Source organism: Mytilus trossulus, unplaced genomic scaffold, assembly GCF_036588685.1.
Source record: "Mytilus trossulus isolate FHL-02 unplaced genomic scaffold, PNRI_Mtr1.1.1.hap1 h1tg000085l___fragment_1__unscaffolded, whole genome shotgun sequence".
NCBI classification, from domain to species: domain Eukaryota; kingdom Metazoa; phylum Mollusca; class Bivalvia; order Mytilida; family Mytilidae; genus Mytilus; species Mytilus trossulus.
In genome coordinates this window covers 3,424,377-3,445,658 of record NW_026963295.1, presented here as the reverse complement: position 1 = coordinate 3,445,658, position 21,282 = coordinate 3,424,377, and the positions used below count along the sequence as shown (strand labels likewise).

General features: G+C 33.1%; 1 protein-coding gene across 1 annotated transcript; it reads left to right on the top strand.

Annotated features, from left to right (window-relative positions):
* The first annotated feature begins 14,568 nt into the window (after nt 1-14,568).
* Nucleotides 14,569-15,084, top strand: LOC134699857 (uncharacterized). The gene has a single exon (XM_063561263.1). It carries the CDS (start codon nt 14,569-14,571, stop codon nt 15,082-15,084), a length of 516 nt encoding a protein of 171 aa, XP_063417333.1.
* The last annotated feature ends 6,198 nt before the right edge of the window (nt 15,085-21,282 follow it).

Genomic DNA, 21,282 nt, shown 5'->3' with positions numbered 1-21,282 from the left:
TTATCAGTCAGGGGCATTACTTAAACAAGTAACAATTAAAATTACCTATACAAGTAATGTTGAAAACGAGGCTAATTTAAATATAACTTATATAAGTTATTTTTCTGAATATTATTTTTATAGGTGTCCAAGAATACAGATTTTACTAGCTTTAAATAATTTTCACAGTTGTCTGGTTATTTTGCCCTTGATATATAAAAACTAATTCTTCTGAAACACTAATTAACTTTCCGACGCTTCTGGGTCAAAGATTGGTCTCTTGGGACTATTAATTTATCATTTTCCTCTAAAATCTTGAATGTAGACTGATATAAATAGATAAATACTTGTGAATTAATTAAGACCTGAAGTTATTTATAATTTGTAACCTAAATCAATTACATATGTGCCTTAGATAAGTGTAATTGCTATTTTTTTCAAAAATGTTTAAAATAACTCATTCAAGTAATATTTTTGTCATTATTTTCAAAGTAACCCTTTATCTCTATACTCCTCTCAAATCTGATAAATTCTTTATTTTATGATATAAAATGTTGTTTAAAATCAAGACAACTGCATTTAGTCTATGTTTCTATTGAAAATTAAAATAACTCTATTAAGTAATTTTATTATTTTTAGAATAAAAAAATACTTATATAAGTAATTAGAAAAAAATAACTTGTTTAAGTAACGCCCCTGACTGATTATAGTCAACTTTTGTTCTATATCCTGTTTTTTTTTATAAATATAACACATTTGTTTTGTAATGCTGTGACAGTACTTTAATTCGTGGGGTAATAATTTTCGTGGTTTTCGTGGATGACTTTATCCACGAATTTAAGTGTCCAACGAAATAAAACAACCATTGTCTAAATCAAGACATCTTAAAATCCCCATCGTTAGGTTTGACCGCTAATGATATGATCAAGAGAATATATTGATTACCGCCAAATCTGAGAATACTTTAATAGCAGTCACAAAACTACAACCGCATGCAGGATCATATCAATTTAATCTTTAATGACCTAAACTGTACAACTTTTGATCCTTTAATTCTCATCAAAAATATTTTTGATCGATGAAAGTAAGATTTTCGGTATTAACAATTCAAGATACGTTTATAGCATTTGTTTATGTTACTATTTTCAATAGATGACATGTTTATGGCCTAATTAACACCTTTGATGGTCATAAATCTGTTGATCACTTTATCATGGGATTAATGAGTGTTATCACTACGATTTACATGGGTCAATGTTTACTTTGCAATTTCCTTCAATCCAGACTATTTGTAACCTCCGTTTCTAAAGGCTTTAATTATTTTTTCATTTAAATCTAAAATCAACGAATTTAAAAACCCAAGAACATGTAAATATTGCTCAATCCACGAAAATTGGTACCCACGAATTAAAGTACTTTCACAGTACTTTTTACTTATCTCTATATTTTTTTGCTGACACCACCATATCATGCAGAATAGGCATAGTCAAAATGACATTGACTTAAAGCTGTAACTTCAGTCTTTTTTTATTGTTCTGTATAGGAACTTCAATCTTAAATTTATCTTTTGAATAATATTATTCAAAAATGTTTTCCCAGAAAGAGAATTATCTATATTAAGCCTAAATATTTCACACAGTTACACAATGTTTCGATGAAATTGTGTGATAATTACAAGGAACATCAAAGTTACGGATTTTAGATAATTTACGTTTAAACCTTAGTAGAAAAAGTTTCCGTTTTCCAAAAATGAAGTGATAATTTATTATCAAGATTCAAGTTCCTTACCCAGTTTCTCAGATACAACTTCTGAGTTCTCACATGTATGAGAGTATAGTATGTTACTATCATCTGCATATAATAAAATTTGGCAGTCTTTACTATTACTTAAAGACATGTCATTAACACAATATAGGAATAAAGGTGGTCCTAAAATACTCTCTTGTGGAACTCCACGTGTTATATATCTTAAATCAGATTCAGTACCATTTATACTAACTTTTTGTTGTCTATTGCACAAATATGATTTAAACCATTTGGTACAAATTTGACACCCATTTTTTGTAGTGTGTTACACAATATAAGATGGTCGACAGTTTAAAAGGCTTTTTGTAAATCTAACATTATCATTCCAGTATAAAGTCCCTTAGCAGTTTCATTTTTAATATGATCTAACAAATGAGTAAGACATGTATCTGTAGAATGAGAAGATCTGAAACCAGATTGTAAATTATAAAGTAGATCATTTTCCACCAGAATTTTTCAAGTTGTGAATAAACTGATCTTTCAATATTTGATAACAACAATACTGACTGGTCGATAATTCCCGACATCCAGTCTACTATTTTTCTAATATATAAGGCACACTCTATCAATTCTCCTCTCATCAGGTGCTATGCTTGAAGTTATTGACAAGTTAATAAGTAATTGGCTTTGCTAATTAAACTACTTGACCCATCTCTTCAAAACCGTGATAGTATTCCATCCAATCCAGTACTTTTGCTTGGATTGAGTTGTTGTAACTGTTTAGAAATATATTCTTCAGTCACAGTGTAATACATTTTTTGAAATATGTCTGTTTTAATACCAAAAGCAAAGTGATAAATAGCTTTTAATAATGGCATAGATAGTGATGTTAACATTGGTAACGTCTCGCTATGTATTTCATGTCTGTAATTTGTACTTCATATGTAATTATGTGATATATCTTATTTAGAGTTAAAAGTCATAAAACTATTGAATTTAACCGATGAAAAATTAAAATCAATTATCAGAACCAAGTTATGACGAAAAAACATTTTTATCATTTGAAGTAAAAACGTTTCTTGAAATAGTTTGCAACTAATATATTATGTTGTTAAGTTTTATATTTGTACCAACACGTAGTTAGTATACCATGATTAATATTTTTGATCTGTATGTTATAACCCCCTCGTACGAAGCGAAGTTGTCTAGACAAAGAAGAATGTATTAATTTGTAACTAGTACACGAGACTCTTTCAGAACAACTTGAAAGCTACCACAATATTGTATAATTCTATTGTGTATTTAAAATACAAAACATATCAAGAACAATTATGTTGTAGGGCTTGGGGGAATAACAAACAATTTTACAACCAAAAAGTAATCCGAATCATAAATAGTTTAAAAGAATCAAATTTCAAATTGTATAAACTTTAACAACGCGATGCAATGATAATTATATAATTTTAAACTAGCTGCTCTGTCATTTCTAACTATGATCAATTAGGGTTTTGTGAATATGAAATTATATGACGTATTTTGTCAAATGCTTTTCAATTTCTGTTGGGATTTTATGAATGGATTGAAGAAATAAGTAAATTATTTAACTGTTTCAATTTCATAACGATTTTACAAAATCCCTGACACCAAAACAAACTTTGTCAACAATTTGAAAAAAGTACCACGTCCTTTCACAGAAAGATAGCATTGAATTACTTATGTTGTTTTTACTTGAGATTGTTTTAAATCTTTGTTAAAAACTTTCATATCAACATCCGTTTTGATCTTATTCTTACTAACAAATAGGTAATAAGGACCGATAACACTTAAGGTGCTACATAAGGATTATAATCGAGTTACCCTTTTGTAGCACCACTGGACACTCTCAGTGTGCTTCGTGTTGCTTAGTCTCTAGTTTTCTGTGTTGTACAGTTGTTATTTGATATTGTACACTTGTTGTTTCATTGATACACCTGTTGTTACATGTTATAAACATTAATGTGTGTTAAGGCAGGCAAGGTGTTTATGGTTTACTTACAGTCGCAAATTATATATGAAAATTGAAACGAGAGACGTCATTCCGAGTATAAACATATAATTAAGTCTCAAATATAAAACTCCAATCGACATTGACACATAATGGACTGCCTTGGCAATTCCGTCTTACAGAATTACGTACTGCATGTGCTTTACAATAAGTTTCATGATGATGATGTAAGTTACATCCGTCTTACATATACTTATGCCCGCGTCACACTGTCCCGATTTTTACGCCGATTGCAACACGATTATGGAAATTTTCAAAATCGGGACTGATCGTACCAAGATCGGGCTATTCGTAGTGCCATCTTTAACAATCGTAGAACCATCGGCCACTTTTTCAAGCCTTCGGAGACAACTTCGGGAAGGGTTCTTAATTTTTTAACATGTTAAAAAATCCCCGACGGTGAGTCCGATGTTGAGGGTTCGTATTGAGTTCGTATCACCATCCTCACTATCGTAAGGTCACCGGGAATGCATCTTTGAACATCGTATTGCATTCGTGTTTCCATTGTTTCCATCGGGCAATTTTGACTTTACCATGTCTACACGAATGAATCACGAAGCTACCCGAAGGTCTTAAGATGGCAACACGACTTCGTGAATACCTCGTAATCCCGTCGTGTTGCCATCGAATAAAAGTACGAAGGCGACAAGATGAAACTGCGACGGCAATAAATCCATCTAAATGTAAATTAATTTTCGCGCTAAACTACATTTAAAGTGCCATGCACGATATGCCCTGGTCAGTCTTTTACGACATTTGAAAAAGACGTTCACAAAACATGGAGCTTATATCATATGATTAAATGAGAACAAGAAAGGCGACATAGTTGTTTCTATTAATTCAAATGGAACAAGAAAATCAGTTATTACAGGCTCAGCATTTACTTTTACAATTAAAATATTATTGTTTGTAAATTTTTCATATCAAGTAACATAATGAAAATCATAAACGCGCCTCGTACACCAACACTGCAGGTCAGGTACATAGGGAAACGAACTTTTTCTTCATTATTCTGATTTTTTATGTATCTTCTGAGTTGTTGTCACACGAATGTTTACTCCATTACCATTTTGTTTTCTCTATGCCATATTTTGCCGCATTTGTCGCTTCTCCACATCCTTCCTTTTGTCTATATTATTATGATATTCTTCTGGAAAGAGCTCTTTAAAAAAAAGGCATCAACGAACATATTACCTTACCTTAAAGATAGATCAGTAAACATGGGCATATTTATGGGTGATTATTCAAACTAGTGCACACATTTTACAGTTCAAACAAGACAATGCCGAGCGTGGCATCCCCTTGTATGTATCGTATTTGGGACAAATATGGACACTATATTTGTATATGATACATGCAGAAAATGGTAAATGGAATATGCATATTTGATACATAAACTATTTTTTTTAGAAATCAACCAAAACATTCAGTAACTGGAAATACCTATCATATTGTCTTTAGAACCTGCAGGTAAAAAAAGAGCAACAAATTTCCCGTGTATTATGCTATTTCAATGAGAGAAAAAAAGTATATCTGCATGACCTTGACCTTTGGCCTTGAACGTAAAAAATGTCAAATCATTACAAGGAGGGAAAATATATCAAATGAGGTTAAAATCTCTTGAAGCATATTTGTTTTAGAGTGTCCACAAGGGTGATATAACCTTGTATTACAACTGCCACTGTGACCTCGACCTTTGAACTTTAAAGTTAATAGTGCTTAAGATATAATTTTTAACGAGTAACACCATACCAAGTTTTTAGCATTTTGGTTCCAGAGTGTCTGTACCAATTTTATATACCGGATTTTGGTGGCATTATATGCAGACTCAGAGTTAAGTTTTACCCTTCAAGCCCACGGTCTTCCGTCTTATGATGAAACCAGAAATTAAATACAATATAATATATATTCAATATTGATTAAACAATTTAAAACGCGTGATGACTTCGGCATTTAATTTAAATGCATCGTAAGCTACATACACGACGTCTTTAAGACATCGTATGGCCATCGCACCATCATCGTAATCCAGCGTGTAGCCTTCGTAATCCATCGCGTAGCCTTCATTATCTATCGTGTAGGCTTCGGCTGAGATATGAAGCTTAAATACCCGTCTTCGGTTAACCTTCGTATGTCCATCTTTTGGTATCGTATATAATTTTGGCATCATCGTATAGACTTTGTTATTCATCGTACTTGCTTCGGTCACTTTTTGGTATTTTAACGAGATCGGGACCAACTTCGTACGAACTTACCATTTTCGCATTCGGGTGTCCATCGTATATAAAAATCGGGACAGTGTGACGCGGGCATTAACAAAGAATAATATAACTACATCATGTGATTATATGGAGTATAGAATATATTCCATGATGATGTAGCCCCTCTACTTGCCGACTTATTTCTTTATTATTATAAGGCTGACTTCATGCAGGAACTTCTTAGGAAGAGAGATAAGAAGATAGCAATATCCTTTAATTCTACTTTCCGCTATATAGATGATGTTCTTCCAATAAATAAGTCAAAATTCAAAACGCATCTATCCCATTGAATTAGAGATAAAGGATACGACAGATACAGTTAAATTGGCTTCATATCTTAACTTACATCTAAACATTGACCATGAGGGTCGGTTGAAAACAGAACTTTACGACAAAAGAGATGATTTCAGCGTCCCAATTGTGAACTTTCCATTTCAAAGTAGCAACATTCCAGCAGCACCTGCATACGGGGTATATATCTCCTAATTGATACGATATTCCCGTGCTTGCATTTCCTATCATGATTTTCTTGATAGAGGGTTGCTGCTCACAAGGAAGCTATTAAACAAAGAGTTTCAAATGGTGAAGTTGAAATCATCCCTTCGTAAATTTTACGGACGCCATTACGAGGTGGTTGACCGTTATGGAGTAACCGTTTCACAAATGATATCGGATATGTTTCGTACGTCGTAACTACAACCCTCTTCCCTTTTATGAATGTGACCTACCGAATTATACTATTTACCTGATTTGATATCACATAAGCAACACGACGGGTACCACGTGTGGAGCAGGATCTGCGTACCCTTCCGGAGTACATGAGATCACCCCTACTTGTTGGTGGGGTTCGTGTTGGTTATTCTTTGGTTTTCTATGTTGTGTTATGTGTACTATTGTTTGTCTGTTTGTTATTTTTATTTTTAGCCATGGCGTTGTCAGTTTGTTTTAGATTTATGAGTTTGACTGTCCCTTTGGCATCTTTCGTCCCTCTTTTACATACGTATTTGTGTAGTACAATACTTTATTACAAACATGGAATCATTATCATCTTATCTTAGCGAAATTACTCCTTAAACTGATTAACAAAAATCAATAAAAATTATATAGAATAATAGTAACAATTTCATATGTAAAATACGCTGAAAAACAATTTAAACTTATTCATTAAAAAGATAAAAATTTAACACTCTAAAACGACAATAGTTGCTTTTCATAGAATGTAGTATGACGTATCATTATGCAATCAAGGTAATTTGGGATATTTATGGAGAATGTATCCGCATGGACACACATGATGCCTCCGCTTGCATACAGCATAATAAAGGAACATAACTCCAGAACAATAAAAGTGACGCTACACAAGTTTGTACTTGATCGGATTTTTGTGGTTAAAAAAATATTGAGTATAAGTTTCAAACCCTTCCAAAGCACCTGAGATCACCCCTATTTTTTTGTGGGGTTCGTGTTGTGTATTCTTGGGTTTTCTATTTTGTGTCATGTGTACTATTGTTTTTCTGTTTGTCTTTTTCATTTTTAGCCATGGCGTTGTCTGTTTGTTTTAGATTTATGAGTTTGACTGTCCCTTTGGTATCTTTCGTCCCTCTATTCGTAACATTAATATTAGGTTGAGGCAACTTAAGTTTTAGAACGGAAACGATTTTTTTTAAAGGGGCATTACTCTAGAACGATTGCAGTGACGCCACCAAAGTTCAATCTTGATCTATGTTTTGTTGTAATAAGCAGTGTGTATAACTTTCATAACATTTAGTCGGGGATAACTTAAGTTATAAAACGAAAACTATAAATTTGTATTTTTTTCCATTTATAAAGGGGCATAACTCTAGAACGGTTTATGTGACGCTATCAAATGTTGAAACTTGATCTGTATTGTGTGTTATAAATAATAAAATTGGACGTACGAAAAAACCACATCAAAACCAATGAACATCAACTGTCGTATGCCTTACTTGGTACAGGCATTTTGAAATGTAGAACAGACGGACAAGGGTTGAACTTAATGTCCCCTCCGTTATGGCGGAAGTATGAAAATAAGTATGCAAACGTACTCAATAACACCTACTTGTCATTTGTAAAATATTATAATGACGACAAAGGCTGTGTTTTTTTTTACTTAAGAATGTGTATGCGTGTGTTGTGAAGCAAAGGCGAACAATGAAAACTCTTCATTAAAGTGAATTTAACATGTTAAATGAATAATATACTTACGATTGATTGATTAATCGGTGTTTGCTTTACGCCGCATGAGGTCAAAAGGCTATATCTCGGCGAGAGATATTTCAAATATTTTTTCAATTTACATATACAAAAGAAGATGTGGTAATATTGTCAATGAGACAGCTGTCCACAAGAGACCAAAATGACAAAGAAATTAGCAACAGTATATTTTCAAAATCAGACAAAAAGTCCTTCGATATTCTAAGATTCAAATCTAAAGTAAATTGTGTACGAATTTACTATTACTAAAATCAATAAAAATACATTGGTTATAATTTAAAATTAAAATTAATTAATTACTAACTCTGTGTTGGACTGTACAAATGTAGGTTTATAAATGTAATAATGAAATAAAAACAAAAACAAACTCGTCAGATAATTTTGATGTGGCTGCTGTGGAATGTATGGACGACGTGATTAACAAAAAGGTTTAAAAGTGATAAAAGGGCAATTATTTGACAGAACACAACCTGTCTAGTGTTAAAAGGGCCTGGTTACTACCATAATTGGTTACATGGATTGGATATTGAACGTTGGTTGACATTTGTGTTATACATAGTCAAGCAAACCACACATTATCCTTTTTAATATTGCAATGACCTGAGTGGAATTACAAAACATTACTGTACGTCCTTGACAAAAGTTTTAATATGCTTTTTGGAGATGCTACGAATTTACACACTATATCATTGATACAGTTAATGACATACATAAGAGCATATTTCAATTACAAAAGCGAAATAGTGTCACCAACTTCGGAGAAAGTGATCAAATTTGAAATATCAATACAAAATGTAATGACAGGGCACAATAAAGAAAGGCATTATTTGGTTCTATTCATTGTTCATTGCATAGAACCGATCCCAAAGGCAAGAATTTTTATCCAGATATATAAGTACATTACTGGAAATTCTCGTCAAGAGACCTACTTTGTCAAAAACCCATTTATAACTAAACATGCTAAAAATCCAGTGACAAATCACTATTAGTCAGTACAAAGTATAATTGCCATATATGCTTCAAATTTAGTCTTTTTGGTCACAGATAGTGTGAGATATTCTTGGCAAATTGACAGAAACCCAACAATTGTTTTGCATCAATCGGCTACAGGTAGAACAGTTGTTCTAACAGTACAATATTTTCTACCTCAGTTACGATGGCAAAATGTTCTCATCATAACCTAAAATACAACAGTTCTTTCATTTTGTGAACGACCGAAGGGGCACCAGATTAATATAATGGTGTTACTAGACAAGGGACTTATGGTAAATGACAATCACAAACATAATAGTTCCAATTCACATGACAGGCCGACACAATATATTGACAGGAGTGTTCATATAAGTAGCATGACTGATATCAGCCAAAATTTTCGAAACAAAGACTTTTCACGAGACAATAGAAAGCTAGGCAAAGGTCTTTTAATATCAATATTAACTGATTATTTTGTTCCTTACCTCGTGGCTATAATCCCCTTCCCTTTCACGATTGTGACCTACCGAACAAGACTATTTACCGTATTTATTTTAACATGAACAACACGACGGGTGTCACATGTGGAGCAGGATCTGCTTAACCTTTCAGAGCACCTGCGATTACCCCTAGTTTTTGGTAGGGTTCGTGTTGCTTATTTTTTAATTTTTCTATGTTGTTTATTTTTGATTTATGAGTTTGAATGTCCCCCCACGTAACTTTTGTCCCTCTCATATTAATGAAACAACAACAATGAACAAAAGTGTAATGAATGGAATATCTTATTTTACAACTAAGAACACAAAGGATGCACACAGCAAAGTTTTAATCATGATAAGTACATGTAGAACATGTATAAACACTATTACAGATATTGCAAACTATGAGGTATTTTACTAGTTTGATTTAAACCACGTATTTTTGTCCTTTTTGATGAAATTGATTCTTTATGTATCAGTTGTAGATTATTTATAAGGATTATATACACTTGGTATTTAAATATACCTTTTACCGTCTTGGATTCAAAGTAAAGGATTTTTGGCTATCAGTAAAATACCTCAAACATTTACATGTGATGATAAAAATTATACAAATATTAATGATTAAAAACATAAAGCAATTGATCAAAATTTAATCCTGATATAAAAAAAATCTGAATGATATTCCACGTCGATGGTTTAATTCAAATAGACAAATAAATATAAAAACCGTCCATGGTCGTTTTAAAACTGTATTGCGTTTAAAGACTTAATTCTTATTGCATTTGTCAGACATTGTTGGATACATGTATACATTACTCTCAGCCAACATAGTATTATCTATTTGAAAAAATATTAAGGTAATGAGGTTGTAATATAAAATTGTGAAAGGAAATGGGGACTGTGTCAAAGCGACAACAACCCGACCATAGAGCAGACAAAAACCAAAAGCCACCAACGGGTCTTTCATGTAGTTAGAAACTCACGCATCCTGCGGTGTCCTTCAGCTAGCACCTTAAAAATATGTATACTAGTTGGGCGATAATGGTCGTCATACTTAACTCCGAATTATACACAGTAAACTAAAATTAAAAAGTATACAAGACTAACAAAGGCCAGAGGCTCCTGACTTGGAACAGGCGCAAAATCGTCAACATAGAAAAAAAATAACAACGAGGCTGAAAATGAAGAACATTTTATTTCTTAGAAAAAAAAACCCAAAGAAAATAACAGCGAAGACTATAATAATGAAATATGAATTTTATGAGACATTTTTTTAGTAAAACTTAAGGAGTATAAAAAAAATTTACAATTTAAGTTTTTTATAACTTGTCAAAATGAATTTTTATCATGCTTTTTTCAAAAATATATTAAAAAATATGGTTCATCAGCCTTTTATTCGCACTACAAATTGTGCAAAGTTGTCAGATTTGGTAAAGATTATTCGTGGAAAACAAAATTTTATCTGAAAAAAAGCGTACTATCAAAACTTTAAGATAAAATGTAAAAACATTGCTCTTATAACATGCTTTCAGATAAAAAAAAAAAGAAGAACAAATGTGGTCTGCGAACTTTTTTTCTTGCTACGTATCAAAATAGGTAAATTCATAACACTTTATATTATAAAAAAAACTTCATCTAAGTTATCTCCCCTTATTTGGCATAGTTGAAACAAATGTAATCAAACACAAAAAAGGTGTTTTTGAGAAATTATAGCTGTAATTATGATAAAACACATTATTTACTATATTAAGCTGGGGTCACACATTCACGATTTTTACTACCGTCCTTGACAGGACCATTCCCGATTAAAAAAAATAAAAGTCTGATCAAGATCCTGTGAATCGTGGATGGAAATTCAAACTTAAATTAAAATTTGCAAAAAAAATAATTTGATCACGACAACAATCAGATAGTGTTCAGGAAGCGTCGATATTCAACCGTTTCTTATCGAATTAGTCCCGATAATCCCGTTCTGAATCAGCATCTAATCCGATTTGTATTTTTCGCCAGGTAAAATTCGACCGAGTCTGTCACGACTGCGTCCCGACTCTACCGAATGTAATCCGACAAAGATCAGACAGTGACCAGACAGTGAAACCGACGCTGACGGAAGTTATCCGTTCGAAAACTTTCGGCATATTCTGGATGATCAGGTACTGTCGGAACGTAATCCTATCATGATCCGCTATATCGCATTGCAAACGGCTTTGTCTGGTCTCAGTCGTATTGTATTCTGTAATTGTCGGGTCTCGGACGTGGGTATCATTGACGAATTTCGTCTTAATAACGGGACTGTTTCGGAACGGTTTCGGCGAAAAACGGTTCGCAATCGACAAGATCTGGATGCAATCTGGACTAAATTGGCAGAAAAACAGCTATGAAAAATTACTCCAGATCATTCCCGTTCCACAGGACACCGTCCAGAATACACAAGACATTGTTCGGAATTCGATCCGATACAGCAGAATCTGTCACGACATAGTCACGATAGTAATCCGACTAGACAAAATCGGCTGAGTTGCCCTGAATGTTACGGGACGCACCTAACTGTCGGGGTGCTTTGCCGAACTATTCGGAACCTTCCCGACCCGTAGGAATCTGTTACGAACTAAAACGACTGCGTTCATACAATGATAGGACATTCCAGATAATTGAGGATACTAATCCGACTTTTTTCACTTTTCGTGTCGTAATGTGGTCTGATCTAAAACGGGAGCAATAATCGGTAATGTGTGAACCCCGCATTAAAATCATTTTTTTTACATAGATACAACACAACTCTCAAAATTTAAACATTTCAGCAAATATCTAGACCAAAGTTATCTGCTTCTTAAAAATTAAAGATAGGAGAAGACACAAGAGCCACCTGAACTGTGATTGGCAAAATGCAAACTTAAAACTGTATATGAACGAAAAGCATTAGCGAAACATCATTTATTTTCACCAAAAAATATAATCATCAATTCTAATAACAGAAATCCAGCAAATTATTTTTTTCATATTCATCTAATTGAAATTACTAAATACCACGAAATACTTTTCCTTTAGTCCAATCACAAATTTTTTGTCAGATCAACTATCACACATATCACTTATCAAGCGGAAAAGCATTGCCCTTAGTTCCGAAAGTCCGAATCAGTTGATAGCAAATCAATTTTCAGGTTTATTTTGTAATGTAAAAGTTTTAAAAAGATGTTCAATAACGGACAAATTTCAGGAAGAAAAAAAAATCGATTATAAAATTAAGATCCGATCTATGTAAACTTTTTTCTATACACCAACAGTTATATTTAGTTGTTTGGTTATCATTGAATATATAATAAAACAAGACTCCAAAAGAACCAAACACAACAACACACAACAAGCTTGCATGAAAGATATACAACACTTTGTGTGGTAGAGTGTTAAGCATTAAAATTTATTTTCTTTTAGAATAATTAATATTAATTAGTAGCTTTATTATATGTTTATTAAGAGTTCATCAATTCTTCTATTCTCTTATTTCTTCTTAGTACAATTCCACTCTATTTTTCTGGTTCATTAGTCAGTCAGTCATGTGTCATATTATCTTGTCTACTCTTGGTCACAGTCATTGAGTTCATAGTTTTTGCCACTCTTTTTTATATACCTTGAGAGAAAGCTTTACATGTAGCAGCCATATTTAAAATAGTTATATAGTTTATATTCTAGACACTTATTCCATATTAATCAGGTCAGTTACTAATATTTCTAAGTCTTTAATATTTGCACAGTATTCCTTTAGTTTGAATCTGAGAGAAAATGTATTTTGAATAAGTCAGAATGATTGTGCATGAATGATAGATATTTTATTTTAAAGAAGTATTTCCATGAACTCAGAGAAATAATATATCATAGATATATTAATGATACATGTATTGGTACAGTTATTTTATTATTATAAAAGGTCCAAAGTAATGTCTGCTGAACATTTTACTTATTGTTTATATAAATGTTATGCTGATATAGTTAGTTCATTAGACTTATGTAGGTTATATTTGTATTTTAACAGGACCAGAATATCTTCATATTAAATTAATCTGGTGATGTTTCTAAACAGGAGATAGACCTTTATACCATATACATGGTAAGATCAGTGTTACATGTATTTTTAGTTTACTGTATTGTCTGTGTTTGTCTATTTAATTTTAGTTCAGTATATGTATTGTTTGTGTCTTGTGAATAGTAGTTACCTGTATGTCAATTATTACATGTAAACATTATAGTAAGAAATTGTAGTTCATTCATAAAACTATGAATGAGTAGCGTAATGCAATTGGACATATGTAGTAATTAATCCTGACTTGGTTTATAATTGAGTTTAATTGAATTCATATAATTATAATATACACTTAAATAGTATTGGTTGTATTCTTACAGAAAAGAGCTAGTTTATCGTATTTTATACATGTACTTTCCGTTTTATGATTTAGAGTTATACCCCTTTGTACACTGTACTGTCTATGTATTTACGTTTTGTTATTTGTGTACTTTCAGGGTTGATTTATTTATGTCGTATGAATAAATGAATAATTAAACTTGACGAATCCTTTTATTCGCCACAAGAACCCTATTACATTTGGCGCCCACGTAGGGTTATCATCAGATGGAGATACTTGCGGAACACAAGGAGAGGACAGCATTCACCGTAGGACATCTTGGACTCTTCGAGTACAACCGTATGCCTTTCGGACTTGCTTGCGCCCCCGCCACTTATCAACGTCTGATGCAAGATTGCCTCAGAGATCTTCACATACGTATATGTTGCGTATTTATTGATGATGTCATCATATTTTCTAAAACGTATGAGGAACACCTAGAGCGACTTGAGATGGTCTTTGACAGATTTCGACAAGCCAACTTGAAGCTTTCGCCATCAAAATGTTCTTTCTTCCAGCCAAAAGTCAAATATGTAGGACATATTGTATCTGAAGAGGGAGTAGAGACAGACCCAGAGAAAGTTGAGCAAGTAATGAATTGGCCTACTCCAAAGTCACCTGAAGAAGTGTGTAGATTCATCGGATTCGTAGGATACTACCGCAAGTTCATCCGTAACTTCAGTCAGATAGCAAAGCCACTTACATCCATCATGCCAACTTCAAATATAAAGAAAGGGAAAAAGAAGACTAAGAAACAACAACAAGAAGCATTTCAGTGGACTGATAAGCAAGAAACAGCTTTCACAACATTAAAGCAACACTTATCATCAGCACCAATACTTGGATATGTCGATTACTCTAAACCATTTGAACTCCACACTGATGCCAGTGGTCAAGGACTTGGTGCCGTATTATACCAAGAGCAAGACGGACATCAACGGGTTATCGCATATGCTAGCATGCGCTAAAGTGGTCCATAACCGACAAGTTCCATGATTACCTCTATGGCCACAAGTTTAGAGTACTCACAGACAACAACCCACTCACATATGTACTCACGTCTGCAAAACTAGATGCTACTGGACACCGTTAGCTCGCTGCACTAGCCGCTTACGATTTCGACATCATCTATCGCCCAGGCAAGACCAATGCAGATGCAGATGGACTATCCAGATTGACAACTATCAGCAAAGATTCCATTAAAGCGATATGTGGATGCATATATACACCATTGATTGACTCCTATGCCATATCACCAGATACCATCGACATTAGTAATTTGGATATGCACATAGAGGTTTCAACTGATACCAACTGGTCAGAAGTCCAAGCTATGAATCCACTACTCCACGCATGGAAAAAACAGCTGAAATCTGGACAGAAACTAGTAAAAGGAAAGATATTAGCAAGTCCACTAAGTAAACAGTTCAACCATCTCAGACTTATAGATGATGTACTTTACAGAGAGATCACCATCGACGAAAAGATACATCATCAACTCATCATACCATCTTCACACATCAAATTAGCATTAGAAGCATTACATGACGAAATGGGACATCCAGGGAAAGACAGAATCACCAGTCTAATAAGAGAACGTTTTTACTGGCCTGGGATGAATAAAGATATTGAAGAATGGATTCAACGATGCGAAAGATGTATTAAGAGAAAGAAAGATCCAGGAAGAGCACCACTAGTCAACATCACAACAACTCAGCCAATGGACCTTATATGGATTGACTACCTTACTCTAGAACCATCAAAGGGAGGAATTCAAGACATCTTGGTAATCACCGACCACTTTACACGTTATGCACAGGTCATACCAACACGCAACCAGACTGCAAAGACAACTGCAGAAGCATTGCTCAACAACTTCATCGTGCATTATGGTTTACCTAACAGAATTCACTCAGATCAGGGTCCATCCTTTGAAAGTAACATCATTCAGGAACTTTGCCGTCTAACAGGGATAAAGAAGTCAAGAACCACACCATACCATCCGATGGGCAACGGCATGACTGGGAGGTTTAACCGTGCATTACTGTCAATGCTTGGAACTTTACAGCCAAAAGATAAGATCAACTGGAAAGCGTACGTAGCTCCGTTAGTGCATGCGTACAACTGCACTCGTCATGAAGCAACAGGACAATCACCTTACTTTCTTATGTTTGGCTGACAACCAAAGCTTCCCATCGACTTAGCATTTGGACTGATAAAGGACAAAGATAGGAAACCACACACCAAGTACATACCAGAATTGAAAAAACAGACTAGTGGATGCCTACAAGCTTGCTTCAGAATCAGCAAAGAAGGTAAATGAGAAACAAAAAGAACATTACGATCTGAAAGTAAGAGGAGCAGTGGTAGAAAAAGGCGACAAGGTTTTAGTGAAGAAAGTTGCATTTGATGGAAAGCATAAGCTGAGTGATAAATGGGAGAACGATATTTATTTAGTATTATCACAACCTAATAAAGATATACCAGTGTACGTTGTACAAAAAGATAGTGGCGAGGGGCGTAAGCGTACATTGCATAGGAATCTTCTATTACCTGTGGGATATATTTCAAGTCAACCACCAACGGCAGAACCATTACCTAAACCAGTCCCTAGACCAAGAACGAGATTGCAAAAGAAGATCAGCTCTAACACAGACTGTACTATGGAGGATACCGATATCGAAAGTGATGATGATTATGAGATATTCGTACATCAACGACCAATGGTTGTCAACACTTCATCCAGTGTTGGTGATGATGAAACAGATAGTATTGAAGATCACGAAGAAGAAGTACTACACACTCCGGAGTCAGATGGGGACGCCCATGATATAGATACAGAGGTACAGGGACTTGATTCCTTACACGAGGACGAAGAGCAGGAGTCGTCTTTAGAACCAGAGACGCTAGATCCAGCTCATGATGATGATATACCTCCAGTTGTGCCTCGTCGGTCAAGCCGAGAGAGGACACAACCTAAGTGGTTACAGTCTGGTGATTATGTGACGAAGTCTGCAGTTCCACCTACTGATACACCTGTAGTTACACCTGTAGCTGAGTGGAGACAGAAGGCAGATTAACTGTCTAGCTGTATTGCTAGAGGATTATTTTCAGGGATAGAGCTTGAAGCAGGGAAGGCTTTATTAGCCATTTTGACCGATCATTGATGTTTTATATTTTAGCTTTACTATTTATACTATTATTCTTATATTTGTTAATATTTCAGTGGATTATCCTTGATTGATTCCTACTGTATTTATTAGTGATTGCAGTATCAGTACATTGCAGCTTCAGATATAATTCTATTTCATTTTTATTTTTCATGGATATTATGTTGTATACTCTGAAATGACGTGGACGTCATTTTAGATGCCAGGGGAGTATGTGGTAGAGTGTTTAGCATTAATATTTATTTTCTTTTAGAATAATTAATATTAATTAGTAGCTTTATTATATGTTTATTAAGAGTTCATCAATTCTTCTATTCCCTTATTTCTTCTTAGTACAATTCTACTCTATTTTTCTGGTTCATTAGTCAGTCATATTATCTTGTCTACTATTGGTCACAGTCATTGAGTTCATAGTTTTTGCCACTCTTTTTGATATACCTTGAGAGAAAGCTTTACATGTAGCAGCCATATTTAAAATAGTTATATAGTTTATATTCTGGACACTTATTCCATATTAATCAGGTCAGTTACTAATATTTCTAAGTCTTTAATATTTGCACAGTATTCCTTTAGTTTGAATCTGAGAGAAAATGTATTTTGAATAAGTCAGAATGATTGTGCATGAATGATAGATATTTTATTTTAAAGAAGTATTTCCATGAACTCAGAGAAATAATATATCATAGATATATTAATGATACATGTACTGGTACAGTTATTTTATTATTATAAAAGGTCCAAAGTAATGTCTGCTGAACATTTTACTTATTGTTTATATAAATGTTATGCTGATATAGTTAGTTCATTAGACTTATGTAGGTTATATTTGTATTTTAACAGGACCAGAATATCTTCATATTAAATTAATCTGGTGATGTTTCTAAACAGGAGATAGACCTTTGTACCATATACATGGTAAGATCAGTGTTACATGTATTTTTAGTTTACTGTATTGTCTGTGTTTGTCTATTTAATTTTAGTTCAGTATATGTATTGTTTGTGTCTTGTGAATAGTAGTTACCTGTATGTCAATTATTACATGTACTCATTATAGTAAGAAATTGTAGTTCATTCATAAATCTATGAATGAGTAGCGTAATAGAATTGGACATATGTAGTAATTAATCCTGACTTGGTTTATAATTGAGTTTAATTGAATTCATATAATTATAATATACACTTAAATAGTATTGGTTGTATTCTTACAGAAAAGAGCTAGTTTATCGTATTTTATAATGTACTTTCCGTTTTATGATTTAGAGTTATACCCCTTTGTACACTGTACTGTCTATGTATTTACGTTTTGTCATTTGTGTACTTTCAGGGTTGATTTATTTATGTCGTATGAATAAATGAATAATGAAACTTGACGAATCCTTTTATTCGCCACAAGAACCCTATTATTAGTTGTTTGGTTATCATTGAATATATAATAAAACAAGACTCCAAAAGAACCAAACACAACAACACACAACAAGCTTGCATGAAAGATATACAACACTTTGTAAGATACATTACACTTTAATGTATTGGACAAATTGTTGTAGAACATGCTTTATTGTACTCGGTGATCTTCGTCTTCTAAATCTTTACTTCTTCTTCCAACTCAATTCAATACATCTGTAGGAGAAACATGTATAATTGAGAATTGAAATGGCGAACGTGTGAAGGAGACAACAAACCCATCAGAGAGCAGATCATATAATTCTAAAAATTACCCATAGAATAACTAAATCCAAATGTAATCAATGAATTCAAATACAGAAAATTATTTATTATTTTCATTACATTGGCAATGGAATTGTAAGTGGAATTAAAGTAGAAAATGTTTTTTTTTCTACGGATTTAAAGTTGCTTTGAATCGATGTCATTGATGACGTCTAGACAACACATATTGTTGTATGACGTCAGATGAGTGAAATAACGGAATTTATTTCACATTTGTTATTTTCTGTTTGTATTTAACTGGGAAACCACGGTTTTACATTGCAAGTAATGTAATAAGTACAACTATAATTATTAGGATCTTCAGATAATTAAACGGCGTAGCTTCGTTAGTATGTTTTCCCTTTGGTCCACACTTTTTTCTCAAACTGTGCATGCGCTATAAACACACTCATGGGATTCTGGAGTTTTAAATTTGAATTTGAAATATTGAAACAAAAACAATACAAAAATGCGTCAATAAGAAAGATAGAAAGACAAAGTAAGAGAAACAATAACGGATATAGATGCCTAGAATGAATTAAAGAAGTTATCTTAAAACACCTGACATAAATGTAAATCATCTGTAGACAATGGAGACTCTCGAACCTCAATATGTTTTTGCTAAAAACAATAAATTCAACATAAAATAAGTAGATTAATTTAGGGTTACTATTCATAACATTCCTGTTTTCATGATTGCACTGGATTGCTTGCTAATATTCATTTGTAGTTAAAGTGAGAGTAGAGCTATCAGGTAAATCGAAATGGAAAAAATCAATAATGTTTCATTTGAGTTTAAAAAAAAAAAAAAAAAAAAAATTATTAAACAGGCAGTAAGAACAAATTTGATAGACGAAATAGTCATAATCTATAGTCATTAAAAATAGAGGAGCACACATGTAAAATCAATTCTTATTAATCATAAATAGGTATCATTTAAAATTAAATATCGACATATTTTGCTTATTATCGATATGTGATAACGACATAACCTGATACAAGACGACTAGGGTCGATAACAATATTTCTTTAACGGCAACTGTAAAGAGCAACTTAAGTGATACGCATTTTCCGTTCTTGGAGTAGGTGGAAAAACTCGTATAACTAGCGATGCACAGTTTTGATTCCAAAATTCAACTAGAGGCCTGAAATAATGTTTACCTCGTAACAAACTAAAACCGAGGGAAACGCATTAAATATAAGAGGAGAGCAACGACATAACACTAAAATGTAACACACACAGAAAAATACCGAGCATCAGACAAAATCCCACGAGAATAACAAATATAACATATATATATAACATCAAAACCAAAAACATGAATTTCGGATAGACAAGTACCGTGACACATCTTATCGCAATGTGAATTTACATTAAAAAAAAGAGAAAACAAACGACACAACGTTAAAATGTTAAACACACAGAAACGAACTATAATATAACAATGGCCATATTCCTGACTTGGTACAGTGCAATTTTAAAGGCAAAAATGGTGGGTTGAACATGGTTTTGTGGCATGCCAAACTTCGCACTTTTATGACCATGTGAAATATAACATCAAAATGACAACACAACACCACAGGACTACAATATGAATAAATTGGAGACCACAAATGACAAGGAATCACACGAACAACAGCCAACAAAGAGGCAACAAGTTCAAAATGTTTATACGCCAGAAGTGTATTATGTCCACACAAGACATACTAGTGACGCCCAGATACAAAAGTTTGAAAGCCGAAAAAGTACAAAGTTGAACAGCATCGAGGACCAAAAGATAAAAAAGTTGTGCCAAAAACGGCAAGGGTAAATATATCTATTTCAGCAATAACAACGGCAAGGGTTAATATATCTGTTGTAGCAATAACCACAATCTGTGTTTGATGATGGTTTACCGAACAATAGCAAATTCCGTAAGTATACTTTTAGGTAAATGCAAAAAAAAAATAAAAAAATTGTCAAATAAACATATCATTTTAAAGGTTAATGGTCGTATAATTTTTTTTTATAAAACCATGTGTAAAGTGAGAAAAAATTAAGAAAAAAAATGATTTTAATAATAGAATGATTTTTGTATTGAATGACATATGAAACACCAAGTTCAAAAAGAATCAGAAAGTCAGAAATCTTAACTTATCTGCTTAATATTAAGCTTAAAAAAACTTGAGTGTCCAATGCCGGACATCGCATTTTGTTAATTTCATTTAGGGGTAAACTAAAAATGTTGGATCCTGAATGCTTTTCAACTTTATACTTGTTTGGCTTTATCAGTATTTTCATATGAGCGT